A 21,006-nucleotide genomic window follows, 5' to 3' on the forward strand; every position below is an offset into this window, starting at 1 on the left:
GCTAAAAAAAATGGCCGGTGTTTCTTTAATGCTGGGGGAGCTGAGTCAGCATGAGTCAGCGGCCTGCGGTGACTCATGCAACCTCTCACCTAATTTTATTGTACCTGTTGGTTGGTTAGAGAAAGCTGGTGGTGTTGATGTCTGTACAGTTAGTCATTTTGCAGCTAAAGACTTTTAAGAATAAAAGCAGAATATACTCTGCAAAGACACTCTTTTCGTGGAGTCTTTTGTGCCAGGCAAAGCAGGTCAGAAGCTTTGCCATATTTTTTCAAAACACTGACAAGGAGTGTGTAGGAGAGAGTGCTAGAGATAAGAGCTGCAAACATGCAGCTAGCTTCTGTTGGTTTTGCTGTTTCTTTTATGCTTCTGTAATAAAGTTGAGTTAGATTAGAAGCAAAATAAAAAAATTCCTTCAGTAGCACCTTAAAGACCAACTAAGTTTTTATTTTGGTATGAGCTTTCGTGTGCATGCACACTTCTTCAGATACAGTGAAATGGAAGTTTCCAGGCACTTATGTAGAGAAGGGATGGGGAGGGGGGATCACTCAGAAGGGTGGTGGAAATGGGTGATTGACTGACTGATAGCTGTTGATGACCAGAAACGACTGCAAATGGTTTTGCATGAAAAAGCAAGGGTGGAGATGGCTGAAGATCGCTTATCATGTATAATGAGATAAGAACCCGATATCTCTGTTCAAACCAGGTCCCTCCATGGTTTTGAGCTTGGTGATAAGTTGCAATTCAGCAACTTCTCTTTCCAGTCTATTTCTGAAATTCTTTTGTAGTAAGACAGCTACTTTGAGATCTTGTATAGAATGTCCTGGGAGATTGAAGTGTTCTCCTACTGGTTTTTCTGTCTTCTGGTTCCTGATGTCAGATTTATGTCCATTTATCCTTTGGCGTAGGGTTTGGCCTGTTTGTCCAATATAGAGAGCTGAAGGGTAGATTAGAAGATTAGAATCTATCCAATATAGATTAGAAGCAACGGAGTTGAGTCTGTTTTATTGAAGTCACAGACTGCCATCGTTCCAGCTGCGCTGTAACTCTGCTGGGTCCGAACAAGAAGCAGCTTTGCAGAGCGAGCTGGGCAGCCATTGAAGGTTGCTTACCTTCCAAGACTGCAGAATCCGGGACCGGCAGCCATTTGACACCGGAAGTTGCGTCGATGTAACTTCCGGTGTCGCTTTGCCCTTCTATGGGCACCCAAAATGGCCGCCGCCAGCTTCAAAAATCGCTTGTGCGCATGGCAGGAAGTGCTCTGACGCAACTTCCGGTGTCGCACCGCCCATCTATGGGCACCAAAATGGCTGCCACCAACACCAGAAGTGACGTCTATGCACTTCCGGACATGCGTAGATGCGGCTTTTGAAGCTGGCGGCGGCCATTTTGGGTGCCCATAGAAGGGCAAATCGGAAAAAAAATGGCCACCGGCAGGAGAAAATAACGGAGAAAAACGGGAGACGAAGTGATACGGGGGACCACCGGGGAAAGGTAAGTAAAAAAGGGGTTTTCCCGGGGAAAACGGGAGACTTGGCAGCTATGGAAGCTTGGCTGTGTGGGTCTAAGTATTTACAACCCATAATGAACTTTACAACACTACAATTTACCACAACAAGAGGGATAAAAATTTGAAATAAAATAAATATTTTAGGCATCTACTTTTCATCTCAGTGGAAGAACTTCCTCCTCGGATTGCGGACTTTCGGGGCAACCCTACCTTGGTCACCTCCCCCCCCCACCCTCCCCCAGATCAGATATCTACCTATTTCTTTTATTATATTCCCAACCCTCCTTTCTTTCGTCCTCGAACCAAAGACAGCATCCAGGTGGTCCCCCATCCAGGCACTGACCAGACTTCAGACCCTCTTGGCCTCATGTAACTTAATCCCACCCCTGCAAAACCACAGATTCTGTCTCCCTCTCGCTTTGGACCCTAGATCTTCAGTCACTTTGCACCGGGAGACCAATTATTGGCACCTCCCTGCCAGAGCCTGTGAATATTCTCAAAAACGTCAAAATCTCAGGAACTCCTGTGATAAGAAGGAAAGAACCACTAAAGAGGAAGGGGGTGCACCCTTATTCATTTCAGTCGAACAGATATTACAAAATTATTATAATTTGATCATTTATACCCTGCCCACCTAAACAGGGCTGCCTTCAGGAAAAATAAATAATAATAATAATTACATCCAGGGTCTTCAAAGCAAGGTGCAGCAAATTCGTTGGGTTAGGCAAGAAGAGTCCTGGGGCCCCCGGAGGTTTAAGAGAGTTATTGCATTCTTATTTCTAGGAAAGAGTCTCCTTAAGTGATGCCAGCCTATGAGAAGGGAAGGAAGATGGTGGGAATCATATGGTGGGAACCGCAGAGAGGCGAAGGATGTTCCTGAAGGGCCACAGGTGAAAAAGGAAGAACGTGTGAGATAAAAATTAGGCAAATTGAAGGCAACAAAACTAGTTCATTTGGAAGAGTTCATGTGGTCCAACTCTCAGTGGGTCACCCCTCCTGGAAGGCTGTGGGGAACAGGTAACAAGCCTCATGAACTGAAGGAGGGCCTGCAGCCAAAAAGAAGGGGCTGCTTATTTCAGATCAAATTGTGGCCATGAAGCTCCTGACCTGCCTCTTCTCCTTGCAACTTCTTTTCCTTCAAGTTACAGCTGGAGTCAGAATGGATGAGTGAGAACCAGGATTAAAGAACATCAGAAACATCTTTAAAGGACAGCAGGAGCTCTGAGCCTCTGCAATTCACAGCAAAACTTGACAGGCTCCTTCTGGTCTCATCTCACACACTGGGCTGGTCTGAAGCTGCAGAAATAAAGAACAGGAGTGTTTCAAAGTTAAGCAAACATCATGGTGTGGGGGCATCACCATTACAGAGCTAGAGGGAACCCAAAGGCCGTCTAGTCCAGCCTCACAAGGAAAGCCACCATCCCTCAACATGTCAAATAAGACCTAAGATATACTCGGATCAAAACCAAAATGGGCCTGCAGAGCAAATGCCTGCAGAGGGCAGCTCAAGCAAGTGAGCCAAGCTGCACAATTTGGGGAAATACCAGAAGGACACAAAGTGGTCATACCGGAAGGAGAAATCCTTTTCCAGAACCCAAAATGTGACTCTCTGTCATTCAGATTGTGGGTAGAAACTGTTTCTCAGATGGAGGGGATCCTCTGTGGAGCTCAGATGGACAGACAGAATGTGTCACAAGAGCTTTTTTCACCTCAATGGACACTCCAGATTATGTCACTTTTGGAAGCCCCAAAGTGGGTAACAGGAGAAGCTTTTCCCCATTTGGGGATGTCCCCCACGGAGTTGTATGCAATAGCCCCCCTTTGCTCCCACCTGCACCCCCACTTACCCCTGGTGGAGCTGGCGGACCCCTGGTCACTTGCTGCAAAAGGGAGGAAACATAGGAGTCAGGATCCCGGGGAGGGACATCCCACCCACCCCCACCCCTTCTCCTCCCTCCTTCCAACCCCATCCCAAATTAGTCTCAATCTGGGGATGTTGAGGGACAGGCAGCCCAGAGGCAAGGGGGCTCAAGGACAGCATTGGAACGAGAAGCAGATGCTGGAGGGCAAAGAGAGATGGGCACATCCTGGCATGGATGCAGCGGGGGACTAGAGCTGGGGTGGGTGTGATCTGGGCAGGAAGAGGGCAAAAAGGCAGAAGGCATAGGGGGGAGCAGTGGTGCCAAATTCGGAGGGGAGCGTTCCTAATATCTACAGACTTGAGCCAGCCAAACAAATATTTAGCTTCAGGATCTAGTAAATTAAACAACCAGAGATCCCCCACTCCCCGCACACTCGGCTCTTCCTCCTGTTGCTTTTTGGAGCCCATCCCTCAGCCAACAGTCTCTCTGCAGCCTTTTCCTGGCCCTGATGGACCCCTTGTTGCCCACAGACAGGCTGAGCAAAAAGGCTTAAGCTTTCCATCAGGGTCTTGTGCTTAAGGACTAGGCCACCACCAGGTTTATTTTTGTCTGTTTGTAACCTGTTACTGCTCCATATTGGGCGGGAGGCAGTGGAAGACAGGAGTGCCTGGTGTGCTCTGGTCAATGGGGTCACGAAGGGTCGGACATGACTAAATGACTAAACAACTACAACCTGTTACTGCTCCATATTCAGGAAAATATGTCAGACAGAGGAGTCACTCACTTGAGGCTTCTTTGTAGGCTAATTTCTCGCTCCGTTTCCCTGTGAAGACAAAAGCAGAAGGTCAGAGCTGGAAGGGACCTCCAGAGGCCACACAATCTCATTTCAACAATTTGGCTCTCAGATGCTGAAACCTTCCCTGCAGATGCTCCTCTTGTCTCTTCCAAACACCTCCAAGGAAGGTGAGCCCAGAAGGGGAGCCTTTCAAGGAACTCATGTTACACAGAAGTAGAAAAAATGAGAAAATTAAATTAGAATATCAACACGGAGAAATGAGGCAGTGGATAAATTCCAAGAGGCTGGAAGGAAACATTATCCAGTCCCTTCAATCATTCCTTTTCAGATTATTATTTCAGTGATTCCCCAAATAAAAATACAAAATGAGAGCACAAAATATATAATAAAAACAAACCAGTTAACTCGCATTTAAAAGGCCCAAGGCCTGGTCAGAGAGAAAAAATTTTGCCTGGCGCCTAAAGATATGTAAGGAAGGCTCCCTGGTGAATTTCCTGAGCACACAGTGAGTGCAAAGCAATGACCACCATGACTTTTGGCCCATGCTCAAAAGGTGCTTTTATGGAGAAGGGTCTCTGTAGGGATACAAGGGGCAGTTGCCAGGAATGCTCCACCAGCACATTCCCAGTTGGAGGCTAAAACAGAAGGACACATGAGAGGCAGCAAACACATCCAGGGTTTACTTACTGCGGATGAAGAAGATGATCACAGAGACCAGCAGGATGGCAGCCACGATACCCAAAATGGCTCTCACAATGAGCCCCAGGTTGACTAAAAGGAGATAAGAGACGTTTTATTCAGACTGGTGGCAGCAGCTCCCCAAGGCCTCAAGCAGACCCTCTTTCTCTCTCCTAACAGGCCAAGGTCCTCTCTGTAGTGGCCCTGATACAAGGGAGTTTTTTTCCCACCAGAGTCCAGCATTAGAGGTCTTCAAAACAACCAATTTATTTAAGGAAGACAGGTGACAGGCACATCTGTTTTATCACAGACTCAAGACTTAAAAGCAGGTCTCCTCCTGCTCATGCACTTCAGCCTTCTCTGTCATGACCCTGATAGGAAGGGATTCCCTCCCCTCTGAGACCCCCCCCCAAGAGCCCAGCATTACAGGCCTTAGGAAGGCACAGACCCTTAGAAAAAAGCATATTGTACAGTATAGTATAGGGTTGCCATACGTCCGGTCAGGGGCGGAGGAAGCCACTCCAGCACCCAGAACGGCACCCAGGGGCATGCTCCCGGGGGGCGTGGTGTCACCATGCTGCATGCATGACGCATGCGTGCTACACACATGCATGCTGCACAGCCAGCAAACCACTCCAGCACTGCGTGGGAACAGCGGCGGAACCCTCCAGCCACAGCGGAAGCCGTGAGCACAGGACCTCGGAACCATCCCCGCATGGCACTGGAGCGGCGCTGCTCGGCTTGGGAGCCACAGGGGGGAGTGTCACCCCCCTCCAGGGTGGCACCCGGGACGTCCCACCCCCATCGCCCCCCCTTGTCACGCCACTGCGTCCCGTTTTTCCTGGAAACACCTTCTTTTTTCAGACTTAAAATGTCTGTCCAGAATTTTTTTAAAAAATGAGGCAAAATGTCCAGGTATTTTTCTTTGGTGGAATCTCTGGAGTTGAAGTCCGTAGTGCTGGTGAGTGAGCACGAGACAAGAGCCCTGGCCCCCTCTCGCCTTCCTGTGTGTGGCTCAGGGGCCACTTCCATAATCCTCACTTGCCTGCTTGTGAGAAGGAGTCTCTGAGGTCTTGGTGGGGATGTGTGTCCATGCATGGGCTCCTGGCTGGGGAAGAGCGAGTTTTGCTGCTAGATATTCTGCTTCGCTTCCTGCAGAAGTAGCTTTCCCGGTGGTTTGTGTGAGAGACAAGCATTATTAAATAAACCCTCCTTGCTCTTCCCAGCGGTGTGCCTTTGTTTGGACTGAGTGGGGATGAATATAAGTTTTTGTAGCTGGGCGTGATTGTGAGGAAGAGTGAGTGAGAATCTTTTTCACTGTAAAGTACAGTCAGTCTGGGGCTCCCTCTTTTAAGTTCATTGCCCCTTTTTCAGTCGCAGTGACTGTAAGTTTGATTCTGAAGAAGTAAAATATCTGCCCACATTATGTGACATCACTTGGGCTTAAAGTCAAAAGGTGACGGCCAGTTTTTACCTACGACATCCAATTTGAGGCCTAGGAGACACTTGTCAGAAAAGGCTGCATGTATGTTGAAATCTACAGATTCCGATTCAGCTGCTTGCCTTAAGAGACATAGACAGGATCCAACTGGGGGTTCCCCATCTGAGCTGTGCTGCTGCTGAAGGGAGGAGTTGGAGGAGAATCCCCCTCCCAGAGTCCACCCCTTCCCCTCCTGTCTGTCTGTCTGTCTGTCTCTCACCAGGCTTTTCCCAGGCCACGTCCAGAGGCTTCTCCAGGCTGTCATGCTCCACGCGGCACCGGAAGCGGTCCCTCTCCTTGGGGTCAGTCTTGACACTGAGCAAGACATAGTAGGTCCCGTCCGAGTTGGGGGCAACCAATCCTCGGGAGGTGCCCTCCTGCCACACCTCCCCGTCCTTCACCCAGTTGGCATCAATCTCCTTGGGGTAGAAGCCGTGGACTTGGCAAACAAGGGGGGGTTTCCCTTCGGAAGCGCTCCGGTCTTACCTCACGGGTAGAAAAGGTCTCCCAGCAGCAGCAGCAACAGCGGCTGCGGAGGAGGAGGCAGGTGGAGACTCCCGAGCCGCTTCATGGTGGAGACCCCTGCTGCAGCTCCCGCAGCCCCTGCATGACACAGCCTCTCCCCTGCTTGGCAAGTGGTGAGAGGCTTGTTGAGTTGTTCCATTGCGCCACGGCGGCGGCCGCGGCTCTCCATCCCTCTCGCTCCGCTTTGCCGGCGGGCGACCATCCTCCTTCTCAGAGCAGCCGCCGCCACTACCAGGTGCCAGGAGTGGCCGGGGTGGCTCGCGGTGGCTTGCGGGGTGGCTTGTCGTCGGCTGCTTCTCTTGGCCCTGTGCCGACGTCTCTCTCCACCCCGCAGGGGCGCAACGGTGAAGGTCCAGCTTCACTTCTCTCGACTCCTCCGCGAGGCCGGGACTTCGCCGTCGCGCTCCTGCGACGTCTCTCCACCTTCTCCGTCGCGTTCCTGGACGGCGCGACCTCCAGGAGCGCAACGGCGAAGGTGGAGAGACGTCGCAGGAGCGCGACTGCGAAGGCCCGGCTTCGCTTCTCTCAACCCCTCCGCGATGCCGGGACTTCGCCGTCGCGCTCCTGCGACGTCTCTCCACCTTCTCCGTCGCGTTCCTGGACGGCACGACCTCCAGGAGCGCGACGGCGAAGGTGGAGAGACGTCGCAGGAGCGCGACTGCAAAGGCCCGGCTTCGCTTCTCTCAACCCCTCTGCGAGGCCGGGACTTCGCAGTCGCGCTCCTGCGACGTCTCTCCACCTTCGCGCCGTCCAGGAGTCGAGAGAAGCCGGACCTTCACCGTTGCGCCCCTGCGGGGTGGAGAGAGACGTCGGCACAGGGTCAAGAGAAGCAGCCGACGACGAGCCACCCCGCGAGCCACCGCGAGCCACCCCGGCCACTCCTGGCACATGGTGGTGGCGGCGGCTGCTCTGAGAAGGAGGATGGTCGCCCGCCGGCACCGCGGAGCGAGAGGGACGGAGAGCCGCGGCCGCCGCCGTGGCGCAATGGAACAACTCAACAAGCCTCTCACCACTTGCCAAGCAGGGGAGAGGCTGTGTCATGCAGGGGCTGCGGGAGCTGCAGCAGGGGTCTCCACCATGAAGCGGCTCGGGAGTCTCCACCTGCCTCCTCCTCCGCAGCCGCTGTTGCTGCTGCTGCTGGGAGACCTTTTCTACCCGTGAGGTAAGACCGGAGCGCTTCCGAAGGGAAACCCCCCCCCTCCGGTTTTCAGCCTCCTTAAATGAGCACAGCGCAGCGTTTCCCATTGTCAGGAACGGATTAATCCACTTTCCATGACTTTCAATGGGAAAGTTTGCTTCGGTTTATGAACACTTCGGTTTATGAACAGACTTCCGGAACCAATTGTGTTCGTAAACCGAGGTTCCACTGTACAGCTTGACACACTTGGCAAAAAAGATTGTAAAAACCAAAAACAGGGTGGGAAGCGGGCGGCGTCCAGGGAAGAAGGACTTTGGCAAACCCAATCGCCTTAGAAATTGAATCCAATGTGTTTTGACTATACACAATTTTGGCTTTAGGCATGATCCTCAGAATGTAACCCTTGTTTAAAAACCCTAGATGCATTTGCTGAAATCTCTCTTAGCACGGCTAATACGTATGTGTCATTCCTCAAAATGGAAGCCGCCCAGAGTGGCTGATTATTATTTCATTTTTTATTAATTTTCATTTTAGCAAAGCTAATAAAGAGACAGGAAGAAGGTTTTGGACTTCCGGTTCATCGCGCTGGTGAGAAGACGCAGAGACCACGAGCTCCGAGGTCTCTGGCATCGCGGAGGGGGGGAAGTCCGCAGGGCGCGCGGACTCCCCATAAAAACACAGGGAAGAGCGTCCCGGTGGCTTAGTAGCCCAGCAGAGCTCCGGACGCGATTCCTCCGCTGCCCGGGAGCTCAGTAGAGCGACCGAGAGCCAGAGGAGTGGAGTCGCGGGAGCCATTTTGGGCACCATCGTCACCTCCTAGACTAGAAGCGAAGCTCCGAGTCTTCAGCCTGCTAGCGGCGGATTCTTCCAAAGAAAAACAAAGATTTTGACAAAGTAAGTCAAATCTCTAGTTGGAATTTTGAAAGAACAATTGGAAAATAGGAAGAGATTCTAAAAAACGGAAGTCGATCTCTTCCTAATGGCAAATCAAGAGGCGCATTAAATATCCCAAAGCCGAAAGAGAAATTGATTGCTTTTGTAACCCGAAATAAAGAAAGACTTTTTTTTACCCTTCTCAACCCCTGGAGCTGGCACCCTACGAAGCCCAGCAAGATTATTAAGGGGGAAAGTGCTGTGACAGCTGTAAAAAAGGATTTTTTTAAAAAAAAAATTGGTGAATGGCTTAATTTGTTTTATGAAGAAGTTAATGACAATGAAAATGGTTAGCCAAGATGGATGCTACCATTTCGGAGGAAGGAAATTTCCAGTGCTCTTTGTCTTCTAATCTCCTGTCTGCTTGCGGTTAAGAGAAAAATGTCAACACCCTATTCAGCAGCCTTCCAGAAAGCTGTGTTGAACTCTTTGCAAACACTGATAGATCTCTATAAGGGACTGCAACAATCCAGCTCACCATGCACTGATATTGTGGCTCAGGATCAAGATTCAGAGGACACTTTTGAATGTGAAAGGGACCCTGAAAAATATGTACTGGATGATGCACAACAGAAAGTTGAAAAGGAAGAAGATGAGGTTAATTATGAAGAGAAGAGTTCTAGTCCTATTGAGGAAGCAATTGCTGTGGAGAAATATTACCAACAATGGGAAATGAACATTGAAGAAAAGGGGGAGGCTGGAGAAAACATACTTGGGAGAAGTCAGATGGAGGTGGGGGGGAAATGCAGAAGGAGGGGAGGGCAGAGGCTTGGATTCTGAAATGGGGTAGATTTGGTGTGGGATGAGAAGATTAGTAAAATGATATTTAGGCTGGTTGAAAAACGGTTTTTGAAATCTTGGCTTGTTAAAGGAGATGCTGGACTAACTAGGGGAAAGACTCGGGGGGGGGAGGAGAGTGTGTTTAAAAGTTAAGAGTTTGGTTAGAGAAATGATTCTATGTAATAATTGATTTTTCTTGAGGGAGGGGAGGAATGGCTGGGGAAAGAAATTTTAGATTTGTATACTAGTATTGTTATGTCTAGTTAGGTGGTTGGGCAGATAGCTGCCTACCTCCCTCCCTATTGCCCTGAAGCCCCTGGTGGCAGGGGGGGCTCTGGGGGGGGAAGGAAGGGGTGGAAGGAAACCCAATCATAAAAATGGATCTTCTTTAGAAGGTAGCACCCCATGGGTTCCTCTTGTGGCAGGAGAGGACCTGTGGGGAGACGGCACGAAGAAGGAGGGAGACAAGGTTGACATTTAATGAAAAGATTCGGAATAAAGAATAAGAAATCCGCTATAATTATATTAAGAAACCATGGAAACCAGGAAGAGGAGATCTGAGGAAGTCACAATTACAATGTTAAGCAATTTAGAAATGGATATTTTTTATTGTTTTTTGTTTGTTTGTTTATGTTGGAGGAACAGCTGGGGGGAACCCAAACCTCAACACTCCTTCTATCTCTCGGCCTCTTGGTGGCAGGGGGGGCGGGGGATAGAGGGGGGGAGGACAAACTCAGCCTTAAAATGGACTACCTTCGGTCTCAACACCCGCAGGATCTACTGGTGGCAGAAGTGGACTTGTGGGGGGAGGGAGGGAAGGTGGAAGGATATGTCTTTTATGTTTTGTTTTGTTTATATAAAACTAATAAAAATTATTATTTAAAAAAAAGACACAGGAAGAAAGCTAGTAAGAACACTTGATCATGTGATTGGCCCCTGTGCCAGATTCCTGAAGGCAGAAGAGTGGACTGTACCATTTCAAGGCATGGGGTTGGGGGAGGTGAATGTTCCCCATGGAAAAAAGTAATATTCCTCACAAATAAAAAATATAAAAGGGTAGAAGAGGGAATTCCCATATTCTATCACTAGGTGCAGGTTTTCTGCTTCTAGGCCGTGAGTGGCTAAACTACAGTCTTAGTTTGGGGGCTGCATCCTGCCCTCTAAGACATATTTTATGGGCTCCCCACACATTTTCTATTTTTTTTTAAGGATTAATTTCTGTAGTTTTAAAGACATTCCCCATACGTATGTATCAAAGTCAAGAGGTTTTTTTGTACCCACCCCTTCAAATCTGTCCTCTTCATTTTTTCTTTATTTACTTCCATTTAAAACTAATTTTGCTTTACTGGCTTCTTCCCTGCTGTTTCTTTGTGCCCCCCCCTGTCTTTTGCCATCCCTTATTCTCCTCCCAGGGCCCCAAACTTCTTTCTTCCGCCACCACAAGGAAAAGTGTTTGCTGTTTGGTCCAGAAAGGAAGACTGTTAAAGGGGGGAGGGGAGCTGGTAGGGAAACTGCCCCACTGAGCCCCCCGCCCCGCCCCGCCCCACCCCACTGCCCCCACCCCTCACGTGTCCTCAGCAGAGTCTCCTTCCCATAGTCCAGGTATCTCTGCAGCCACTCAATGCAAGTCTCCTCCAGGTAGGCTTTCATGTATTGGTTCCAGGCCGAGTGAGCATCCCACTTCCTCTTGGTCACTTGGGCCCCCATATCGGCTGCCGTCCAGGTGAGGGTCTCCTTGTCGAAGGCGAGGAAGTCCCTCCCATCATAGCTGTACTGTTCATGCCCTCCTTTTCGCCCGTCTGAACTCAGCTCACAGCCATACATCCGCTGATAGCTGTGGATCCCTGGAAGTATCAAAAGAGGCCCAGGAGGTCAAGCGGGGTCAGAGCAGCCCCTCCCCCTCAGCAAAAGAGCCCAGGAAAAAGGATTTATTGGCCTGAGACTCAGGAAAGAGGCAGCAGTCAGTTGAGAAAAATCAACCAGCATTTTATATTTTGAAGGCTCATCCACATAACACCTTCACTGAGACTTTTTAAAATCCTACTAGTGTTGTTAATTGATTGCAATAATCCTTTAAATCTATATATATAAAAATGTAAAAATCGTGAAATCTGGGGTTCCACTTTTCTCCGTAACCGCTTGACCGATCGTCCTGAAATTTGGACACAGCGATCCAGGCCACTCCTAGAGCGTTGTTGGGGCCAAAAATCCCTCAAATCACACACCTGCGCAGGTACAGAAATGCTTTCCCACCAACTCAAACAGCGCCCTCAAGTGGCGTAGTACCCTCCACCCCCTCCCTTCCTGAGAAATCTAAGCCACACCCACAAACCGAATGACATCATCATCAACCAAGCAACTGAAACACACCAAGCCAGCCATTTTATCTAGGCCTTTGTTTTAGCCCCCTGACAGGCTGCTAGGCCTCCACTAGGCCCGGGGAGGGGGATAACCCACAGCAACACACTTGGGGTTTTACTTTACCATTTAGCACCACTACCCCCCCAAAAAAAACCCCCCACCAAAGAACCAACATTGCCAAGTGGAGGTCGGGGCCTGCCTGCGGGGGGGGGGGGGGTTGCCACAGACCGCAGCACGACCTTTGATTTATGTAGGCCCCTACACTGCAAGGGGTTTTTACTTTACAATTTAGCACCACTACCCCCCAAAAATCCACAAGACAAAAATAAATATGACTTATTTTATGGGTATGTCTTATTTTAGGAGAAACAACTGATTGTAAACCTCTGTGTCTTTTTTTAAAAAACAACAACAACCATTCACTTTCTCTCCCCAGTTTAAGTCCTCAGATATTTGCAGTGCACACCCCCCACCCCATTTACAATTCCCTACCTTCCCCTTGCCACTTCCTGGGTGAACGCGCCTTCTGTTGCCAGGCCCTTGCAGGGCCAGACAGAGGCCCGGGCCAGGTAGATAAGATAATGTGTCCCTGTTTTAAACCCCTTAGTTACTTTTTCCATTTTACTGATTGAGAATATGCTGACTGAGGCCCCCTTTAGATTTGGAGGCCCACACCAAGTGCCCCATATGACCCTCTTCCTTCTGTCTGGGCCTGTCTGTTGCTACAGGGCTGTGGGGCTTCGCTATTTGACCCCCCCTCCCCGGGTTGGGATTCTTTAAGTAGTTCTCTGGGTCCCAGGGCACATCATCACCCCCGATCCTTAATCTAAACATATAGAAATGTTCACAATGCGTGTGCAGGGGCCAATGTATGGAGATACAGGGGGGTGGGGACAACAGAGGGCTCAGACAAAAGTAAATACTGGGAAATGGAACCCAGAAACTGAAAACTCCTTCTCCAATGATGGGGGTCAATGTAGGAAGATAGATACCGGGGGTAGGGGCCAACACTCCCCAGGAACAACAGAGGGTTCAGACAAAAGTGCATGCTGGGAAATAGAACCCAGAACCTAACAGTTCCTTTTCGAGGGTGGGGGCCAAGGTATGGAGATACAGGGGGGAGGGGCCAACACTCCCCAGGGACAACAGAGGGAAGGGTATCCTACCGAAACACAGGGATGAGCCGGGGTGGAGGGAGGAGGGGCAGGATACGTCATGGATCGGGACAGGGTGGGTGGGGATCACAGGAAAGAACCACAGCAACGCGTGGCCGGGTCAGCTAGTATTGCATAAATTTACTCCACCCTTCAATTTTCATAATTTTAAATACCCCAAAACTAAAAACAAGTCTGAACTCTCGGGGGGGAACAAACCTATAATAACCAATATGAACAAGTTTTTTTCATTAATTTTTTCTATCACAGCTATGGATTCTAGGAAAGTTGTACTCAGTAGCCATTTCCCCCCTACGATGTTCAAAAAACGTTAATTTTTCTTACAAGACATAAAAAGCCCATTGTGGCGAATTTGAAACTGTTATGTCATGTTTTTGTTTCACAACCAACCTATCGAAGGGTTACCCCAGACTCCTGGTTAACTGGCAGCAACATTCCATGGGAGGCGTGGCCTGCATGGGGTTTAAATGAAAAGGGGAACAGTTATGTCAGTTGGCGGTTGAGGGTTTTTCTGTGTGGGAGCTTGGGTGGTTGTGGAGAAGGTAGAATTTAGAGTAGATGAAGTAGTGGATAGGTATTCTGTTATTTGATTACCAAGAATGTTATCTGTGAAATTAAGTTTGTACCGATGTTACCAGAAAGCAACCATTAAGATTCAAGCCAATAAATATCCATCTTTAAAGTGTCACATTAGTAATCGTCTATTTTATTTTCCAGCTAAGGTACCCAGGAACCCAGGTGGTGGGGAACTCTTTTAAACTGTCAAAACTGCCTTTTAGAGGAGAAAGGTTAGTTTGTGGCTGAGAGTGCGCCAAGAAAGGGGGGGGCTAAAGGAGGAGACAAGTTCTGAGTGATAATAAAGTTACCTCAGGAAGGAGGCTAGCTTTACAGTAAGGGAGGTTCTAGTGAAGGGAAACCCTTATCTGAGCGCACATAGGAACAGTCTTATTTATAGCCCCAAGTCTATATAGGTACCTGGTCACGTTTAGGCTGGAAGATGACTCTCTTTTATTTTTGAAAACCCACAAGTGCTAGAGGGTTTAAAGAAAGGCTAGAGGGATAAGGGGGAGGTTTTATTTACCTCAGAAATCCCTGCTAGTGCTTTTAATAATTGAGAGGTCAGAGTTATAAGACGGAAGGTGAGAGGGACTTTCGTCGCATTTTGGTGGCAGCGCCGGGATCCGAGTTCAATACCCACACGCCTATTTATTTGTGAAACAGATGATTTAAAGTTTTTTTTTGACAGAAAGATGGCACATTTGAGGAAGGCTAGGGAAGCTAAAGGGGATGAGAGAACTGAGGAGAGTGAGCCAAGAGAGGACCCTAATGCAGAACTAGAGTTATGGAAAATTAAATTACAACTGGCCCAAGTAGAGAAAGAGAAAGAGAAAGAGAAAGAGAGAATAGCTTCTGAGGAGAGAGTGCTATTAGCCAAAGTGGAAGCTGAGAGAGAAAGGGCTGCTGCTGAAGAGAGAATGCAGTCTGAAAAATTAAAAGTACAATTAGAGCAGGAGAGAATGGCTATGGAGAAGGAAGTGCAGGCGGCAAGATTAAGGCTGGAGGAACTACGGCTAAGGGCAGGATTACCTCGGAACCCCGTTACTAATGATAGTACCTCCATTAGTTGGAAGGGATTCCCAGAATTTGTAAAAGGGAATGACTTAGCCAAGCCACAACAAGAGGTTAGTGTCATTACCCGAGCGCAAGCTCAGGCAATAGAGAGTCACCCACCAGCCACTATTGAGAGGCCTGAAGTTGCTGAGGAAAGCACCTCACAGGACAACATGCCTATAGCTCAAGAACACAGTAATCAGTTCTTGGAGGAGCATAAAGGGGATATAACATCAGCAGAACGTGGGGGGAAAGCCCAATTGCCTGACACACAGAGGAATATAGAGGATCCCTGTGTATTCAAGATTATTGAGGAGGGTTGTTCCCAAAGTGGAATGGGTTTTTCTAAGAAGATTAAAACAAACTTAGTGAATGCTTTAATGCAAACAGCTATGGAGAAGGTGTTGTCAATAAGTGGATGTAGTTATTCAGAGACTACAGAGAACTTGTCGCAAGCTGAAAAGCTTATTAAAAAGACAAAGGAAGCACCTAGCTCATTTGGGATAACTTATCCTTCCCACCAACATTACAGCTTGGATGAGTATCGGCAACCATTTGGGTTGAGATGTGACATAATTCTTCAAGAAGGCGAGGTTGGCAGTACTTCTGAACTGTTGGTTGGACAGCAACCTTTTGCTCTTTTAAGCTCCTGGGTTCCTGAAAGTAAGGAAGAAGGACATATAGACCGTCCTGTGGTTGGGACACTTCTGAAAGAGCTACAGAGCACTTTACAGGAGCTTGAAAAGCAAGCTGCTTACAATGTACAAAGTACACAGCAATGCTTGAAATGGTGTAAAGAATTCCAAGACAGCTATGGGAAGTTCCTGTATTACAGAAGAGCAGTTCGAAGCTACACCTGTGCTCTGCATTCGTTGTCTCGTTGCACTGCTGAGGCTGAGTATGTTCCAGCTAGGGGTCGGAAACAACGAGAGGCCCACAGGAAGATGATTGCCCGAAAGCGAAAGCGGCTTGAGATTTACTTGCGCTGGACTGTTGCACATAGAGGCATGTTCCAGTACCAGAGTACAAACTGCAACAGTTAAGTGAACATGGCAGTGCAAGCGGATGTTTTTCGAGGGGAACAGGATTGTCCCACAAGCATCCAAAGACTGTGTCCAGTGTAAATACAAAAAATGGAGAAGGAGAGGAACTTTTTGTAAAATCTCCTATGAAGGAATCAGTACCATCTGAAACTGTCTGCAGAGTCGTCAGTGCGAGGCAGGAGAACTACTCATCGCATGGCCAGTGCAGCGCAATGAAGGAAAAGCGACGCGGCAGGAGGAGGAAAAAGGAGCGTAGTGAAGTACAGCAAGGTATTTCCAATGCAGAGTCAGCAAAAGTAAAACAACAAAGTTCAACTCGAGACTTTTCTCTACTTCACTGGATGGAACTTATTCATTCAATTGTTACTGACATTTGGGAAAAGGATTTCTTTTTCTTAGACGTCATAGGAAGAAATGTTGATAACCGATTCCTCCTTTGTTGGATGAGCCGAGTGATAATAAGATCGCACCACATTATTTGGGGACATCGACGAGAGGGTGAATTTGGACAGTTGAAAAAGTACCCCCAGTCCAATTAATAAAATGGAAAAAAAAATGTGTGATTTTGATAATGGTGGCAAACATGATCCTTTTACTGCAGCTAACTTAACGGTATGTTCTGATCTTATTTATCTCATTGATTTTTGCTGTGGCTGTAGGCAGCAGGTTAGTATAAAGGTAGAATGGGAGGAGGAGTACATAAATGTCAAAGGTGTGAAATAGTGTGATAGGATATGGGGTCACCTGACTGGTTTTACTTATATAAATATGGGAAATGTCTTTAAAAGCAAGGTATTCAAGTTCTGTTAGAATATTGAAAGTGATTTAAGAAGTGTATTTTTAATGCTGTTTTATTTGAGGCTCAGAAAAGTTTAGCATAAAATTTTGGGAAATACCTAATTTATCTGTAAGGAGGAGTTTAATCTCACATTATACTAAATATATATATAAGTGGATATCAATATGGTAGTGTGTTTGTGCCTTGTGCATAATTAAAGGGTATAGGGAACATGGTAATGTTCATAGCAGTTGTTGGTATTGACTATTTATTGACAATATGTATTGTCCTATGGATTATTGACAATATGTGTATGTTTATTTATTGACAATATGTATATGTCCTATGTATTATTGACAATATGTATTGTTGTAATTTTTCAGTGTTATGTAAAACATATTAGAGGGGTGTGTATAAGAAGGAACCCTGATACATTGTACCGGCACTACTGAACAGGAGTAAGTAAGTGCCTATGCAATTTCTCGGAGGTAGGGAGATATGTGGCGAATTTGAAACTGTTATGTCATGTTTTTGTTTCACAACCAACCTATCGAAGGGTTAACCCAGACTCCTGGTTAACTGGCAGCAACATTCCATGGGAGGCGTGGCCTGCATGGGGTTTAAATGAAAAGGGGAACAGTTATGTCAGTTGGCGGTTGAGGGTTTTTCTGTGTGGGAGCTTGGGTGGTTGTGGAGAAGGTAGAATTTAGAGTAGATGAAGTAGTGGATAGGTATTCTGTTATTTGATTACCAAGAACGTTATCTGTGAAATTAAGTTTGTACCGATGTTACCAGAAAGCAACCATTAAGATTCAAGCCAATAAATATCCATCTTTAAAGTGTCACATTAGTAATCGTCTATTTTATTTTCCAGCTAAGGTACCCAGGAACCCAGGTGGTGGGGAACTCTTTTAAACTGTCAAAACTGCCTTTTAGAGGAGAAAGGTTAGTTTGTGGCTGAGAGTGCACCAAGAAAGGGGGGGGCTAAAGGAGGAGACAAGTTCTGAGTGATAATAAAGTTACCTCAGGAAGGAGGCTAGCTTTACAGTAAGGGAGGTTCTAGTGAAGGGAAACCCTTATCTGAGCGCACATAGGAACAGTCTTATTTATAGCCCCAAGTCTATATAGGTACCTGGTCACGTTTAGGCTGGAAGATGACTCTCTTTTATTTTTGAAAACCCACAAGTGCTAGAGGGTTTAAAGAAAGGCTAGAGGGATAAGGGGGAGGTTTTATTTACCTCAGAAATCCCTGCTAGTGCTTTTAATAATTGAGAGGTCAGAGTTATAAGACGGAAGGTGAGAGGGACTTTCGTCGCACCCATAAATTTCATTTTTTGTTGAGAAAGAACATGTCTTTGCAATAATTTTCACCATCAAAAACTTTTGATTCCATCCTGCCCACACGCTGAAAATTTAGGTTTTCTAAACCTAGTTTTTCCACCAAAATAACTACATTTATAATTTTTTATGCATTCGTAAAATCTTTTGAGTGCGGGTGTTTTTTTTTCCTGAAACCCTCATCACGTTATTGAGCTCTGTAGAACATTTCAAGGAGATATGATTATTGGTTATCAGGGGCGTACCCAGGATCAAAACTAGGGGGGGGGGAAGCCATGGTCATTCAGGGGCGGGGCCAAGGCATGGGAGGGGAGGGGCCACAAGTGGGAATGTGGGCGGGGCTACAGGGCCAGCGGGCCCGATGACTCTGCGGCGGCAGCTGCAGCCTCTAAATGAACCCCCTAAACTCTCTCACACGAAATCCCCCTGCTCTGAAGCAGGCCCGTCTCTAGGCCCGGGTCCGGTGGCACGGAGCGCCAGGGCGCCAGGCCACCAGGGGTGCCACTGTGCCCGCTGAGAGGCACGGCGGAGGCCGCCCCAGGCACGCCTCGCAGCTGTTCAGCGGCTTCAGGCTGCTTTCCAGAGAGGCGCGGGACTGGGGCCGTCTCCGCCGCGTGCAGGGGCGTCACAACAGGGGGCGGGCAGCACCCCCTGGCCCAGGGCCGGCCCTACGCCCAGGCTGGATTGCGCAGGGCTTCGGCCCTCCAGGCGGCAGCCGCGCAGTGAGCTGCGCCCGCCGCGCCGGGAAACGGGGCGCGTGGAGGCACCAGAGGGATCCGTCACACCACGGCGCCAGGTATGCTTAAGACGGCCCTGCTCTGAAAACACCGCTGCCATCCATTTACGGCTAGCCACCCCCCTGAAAAAACCCTTTGGGCCCCGCTTTCCCTCCTCCAGGTCCCCCCGAAGCCTTGCCAGTTCCCACCCTATATATCTGGGATGGGGAAGGAGCTCAGAGGTCTGCTAGTCCTGGGGGGCCACCCCCTGTGGCCTGGGAGGATACTGGGGACCCCCCCCGCCAAGCTGAGACCCTCAAAGAAGAAGCTGCCACCGCCGCCTCCCCATCGCAAGGGGGCAAAAGATGGGAAAGGTGGGGTGGCGCGGCGCAGGCGAGCCCCCCCCAGCTGCGATCCTACGGCGGCGGCAGCGGCTCGCCCGCCCTCAACGCCCCTCTCTCGGCAGGGGTGCCACGGGAGAGCGGCGGGGGGGGGCGCATTGCAAAGAAGGAAACAGCAGCCAATGCCCGGAGAGGGCAATGCACGCAGGGGGAGCGGAGAGCTGTGCCGCCCCCCCAAGGCAGCTCCTTTCCTATTGCCGGCAGTGGGGGGCAGCGAGGAAGGGTCACTGCCGCTGGGCTACTCCTGCCACCGGCAATCCGGTGCAAATGCCCCCATGCAGCTTCCTTGCAGCAGCCACGACCACCGCCTTCGGGCACTGCCCCCCAAGGCTGAACTGGCTCCTGTCGGTGCACTTCCTCTCCCAGCCCAGGAGGAGTCTCAGTAGCAACTCCTAACTCAGGGGGGGTAGGGGGTGCGGAGGGGGGAAGGGGGCGATTCCCAGCCCGCGGCGCCGACGATCGCAGTGCAGCCTACTGGGAGGCAGAGCGCAGCAGCAGCTGCAACCAATGCAGGGAGCTGCGTCTCCTTCGCTTGCCAGCCCAGCAGAACTCTTAGGTAGGAGAGGTTGCCACCCGGCAGGGCTTTCCATTGGGAGGCGCGAAGGCTTTAGTGGGCGGGGATTGGTGCAAATGTAGGCAGGGCGGGCTGAGAGGAGGAGCCGCGGCCGAGGAGCCGCGGCACCAGCAGCGTTTCCTCCCCCCCTCCCCTCCCGTGTCAACAAGCGGCGCGCCTGCGCAGGGTATTTGCTTCCCAAGTCGGGCCCACGGTTTGGCCTTCTGGGGGGGGCAGCTGCACCCCCCTGCCCCATGCTGGGTACACCCATGTTGGTTATGAAGAAAAAAATAAAATGTACACAAGGCCGAGGATCTCAAGAGGGACAGAAACGCAGATTTCACAAAACTTTGAAGTGATATAAAATGAAAACTGTTTGAGATGGAGGAAAAAATTTAAGGGGGTTTCTTTCAACCATAAGGGAAGGGTATACACCAAGTTTCATCAAAATCCGAGACAGTGGGTGACATGACCGCGGCTTCCGGTTGACCACGCCATCTTGCTCAGACGGGGGTCCGCACAGCGGAGCGGACCTCGGCGCTTCAGAGGTGGAGGGAATCGTTCCAGCGAAACGAAACCTCCTTAAAAGCCCCAAATCGAGCTTTTTGGGGACAGATTTTGCCTGGCGGCGCCAAAAGCAGGCTCTCTCCTCCCCGGATCGGCTTTGTTTAAGCCCCCGAGAGCGAGGAGGTGAACCGCGGCGGACAGGCTGACATTGCTGCTCTGAGAGTGCGAAGCTGCGAGTCTGGGAAGTGGAGGTGGCCAATTCTTCAAAGAACACTCAGCAAATGAATAGACTGTGAGTAATTTGGATTCTTTGGAATGTAAATTAAGGCAACAATTTGGACCTGGGAGAGAGGGGAAAAGAGGAAGCCACCCCCCCCCCACGGTAACATAAGAGACAGTAAACAGAAACCCGAAGCCGTAAACAGAAGATTTTAACTTAAAAGGATTCCTCAAAGGCATCAAAGAGAATCTCCCCTAAATGCAGGGTAAAAGGGGAGAGAGACTGTTGTGATTGCCCTGCAGAATGAAGTTAAGACTAAGAAAGACCTTTCTTTTTCTCGGGAGCCGGCAGCCCAGAAAACCCAGTGAGCTGACCAGGATTTATAGTTAAATTTTATTTCTATCTTTATCTCTGGACTTTTTGGAAATTCTTTTTTGGTTTATATGCTTTTGAAATGTGAGTTCGAACTTTATTTTTAAGAATGCAGCCAGCTTGTTAAAATGGAGTCGAGAAAATAGACTGCGATCATATTCCACCCCATGTGACAAGTTTTGACCTTGACAGGACTGAACTATGTCAACAAAAAGGTACCCGCCTGAGTTTC

At 49.0% G+C, this 21,006-nt stretch overlaps 1 protein-coding gene across 2 annotated transcripts in view; it reads right to left on the reverse strand.

Moving 5' to 3' along the window:
* Positions 1-1,769: 1,769 nt before the first annotated feature.
* Positions 1,770-21,006, reverse strand: part of LOC118080169 (RLA class I histocompatibility antigen, alpha chain 11/11-like) — a 47,339-nt gene continuing 28,102 nt past the window's right edge. The window contains exons 4-7 of one of the 2 annotated variants that reach the window (XM_060269329.1): positions 4,853-4,936; positions 4,154-4,192; positions 3,355-3,387; positions 1,770-2,803 (exon numbers count right to left, since the gene is read on the reverse strand). In XM_060269329.1, the coding sequence (XP_060125312.1) occupies positions 2,781-2,803; positions 3,355-3,387; positions 4,154-4,192; positions 4,853-4,936 (179 nt within the window). In that variant the 3' untranslated portion in view covers positions 1,770-2,780. The remainder of the gene's footprint in view (positions 2,804-3,354; positions 3,388-4,153; positions 4,193-4,852; positions 4,937-21,006) is intronic. The other variant, XM_060269325.1, reaches the window with a different exon arrangement.

Source organism: Zootoca vivipara, chromosome 2 (genome assembly GCF_963506605.1).
Source record: "Zootoca vivipara chromosome 2, rZooViv1.1, whole genome shotgun sequence".
In the NCBI taxonomy this organism is placed as follows: Eukaryota; Metazoa; Chordata; class Lepidosauria; order Squamata; family Lacertidae; genus Zootoca; species Zootoca vivipara.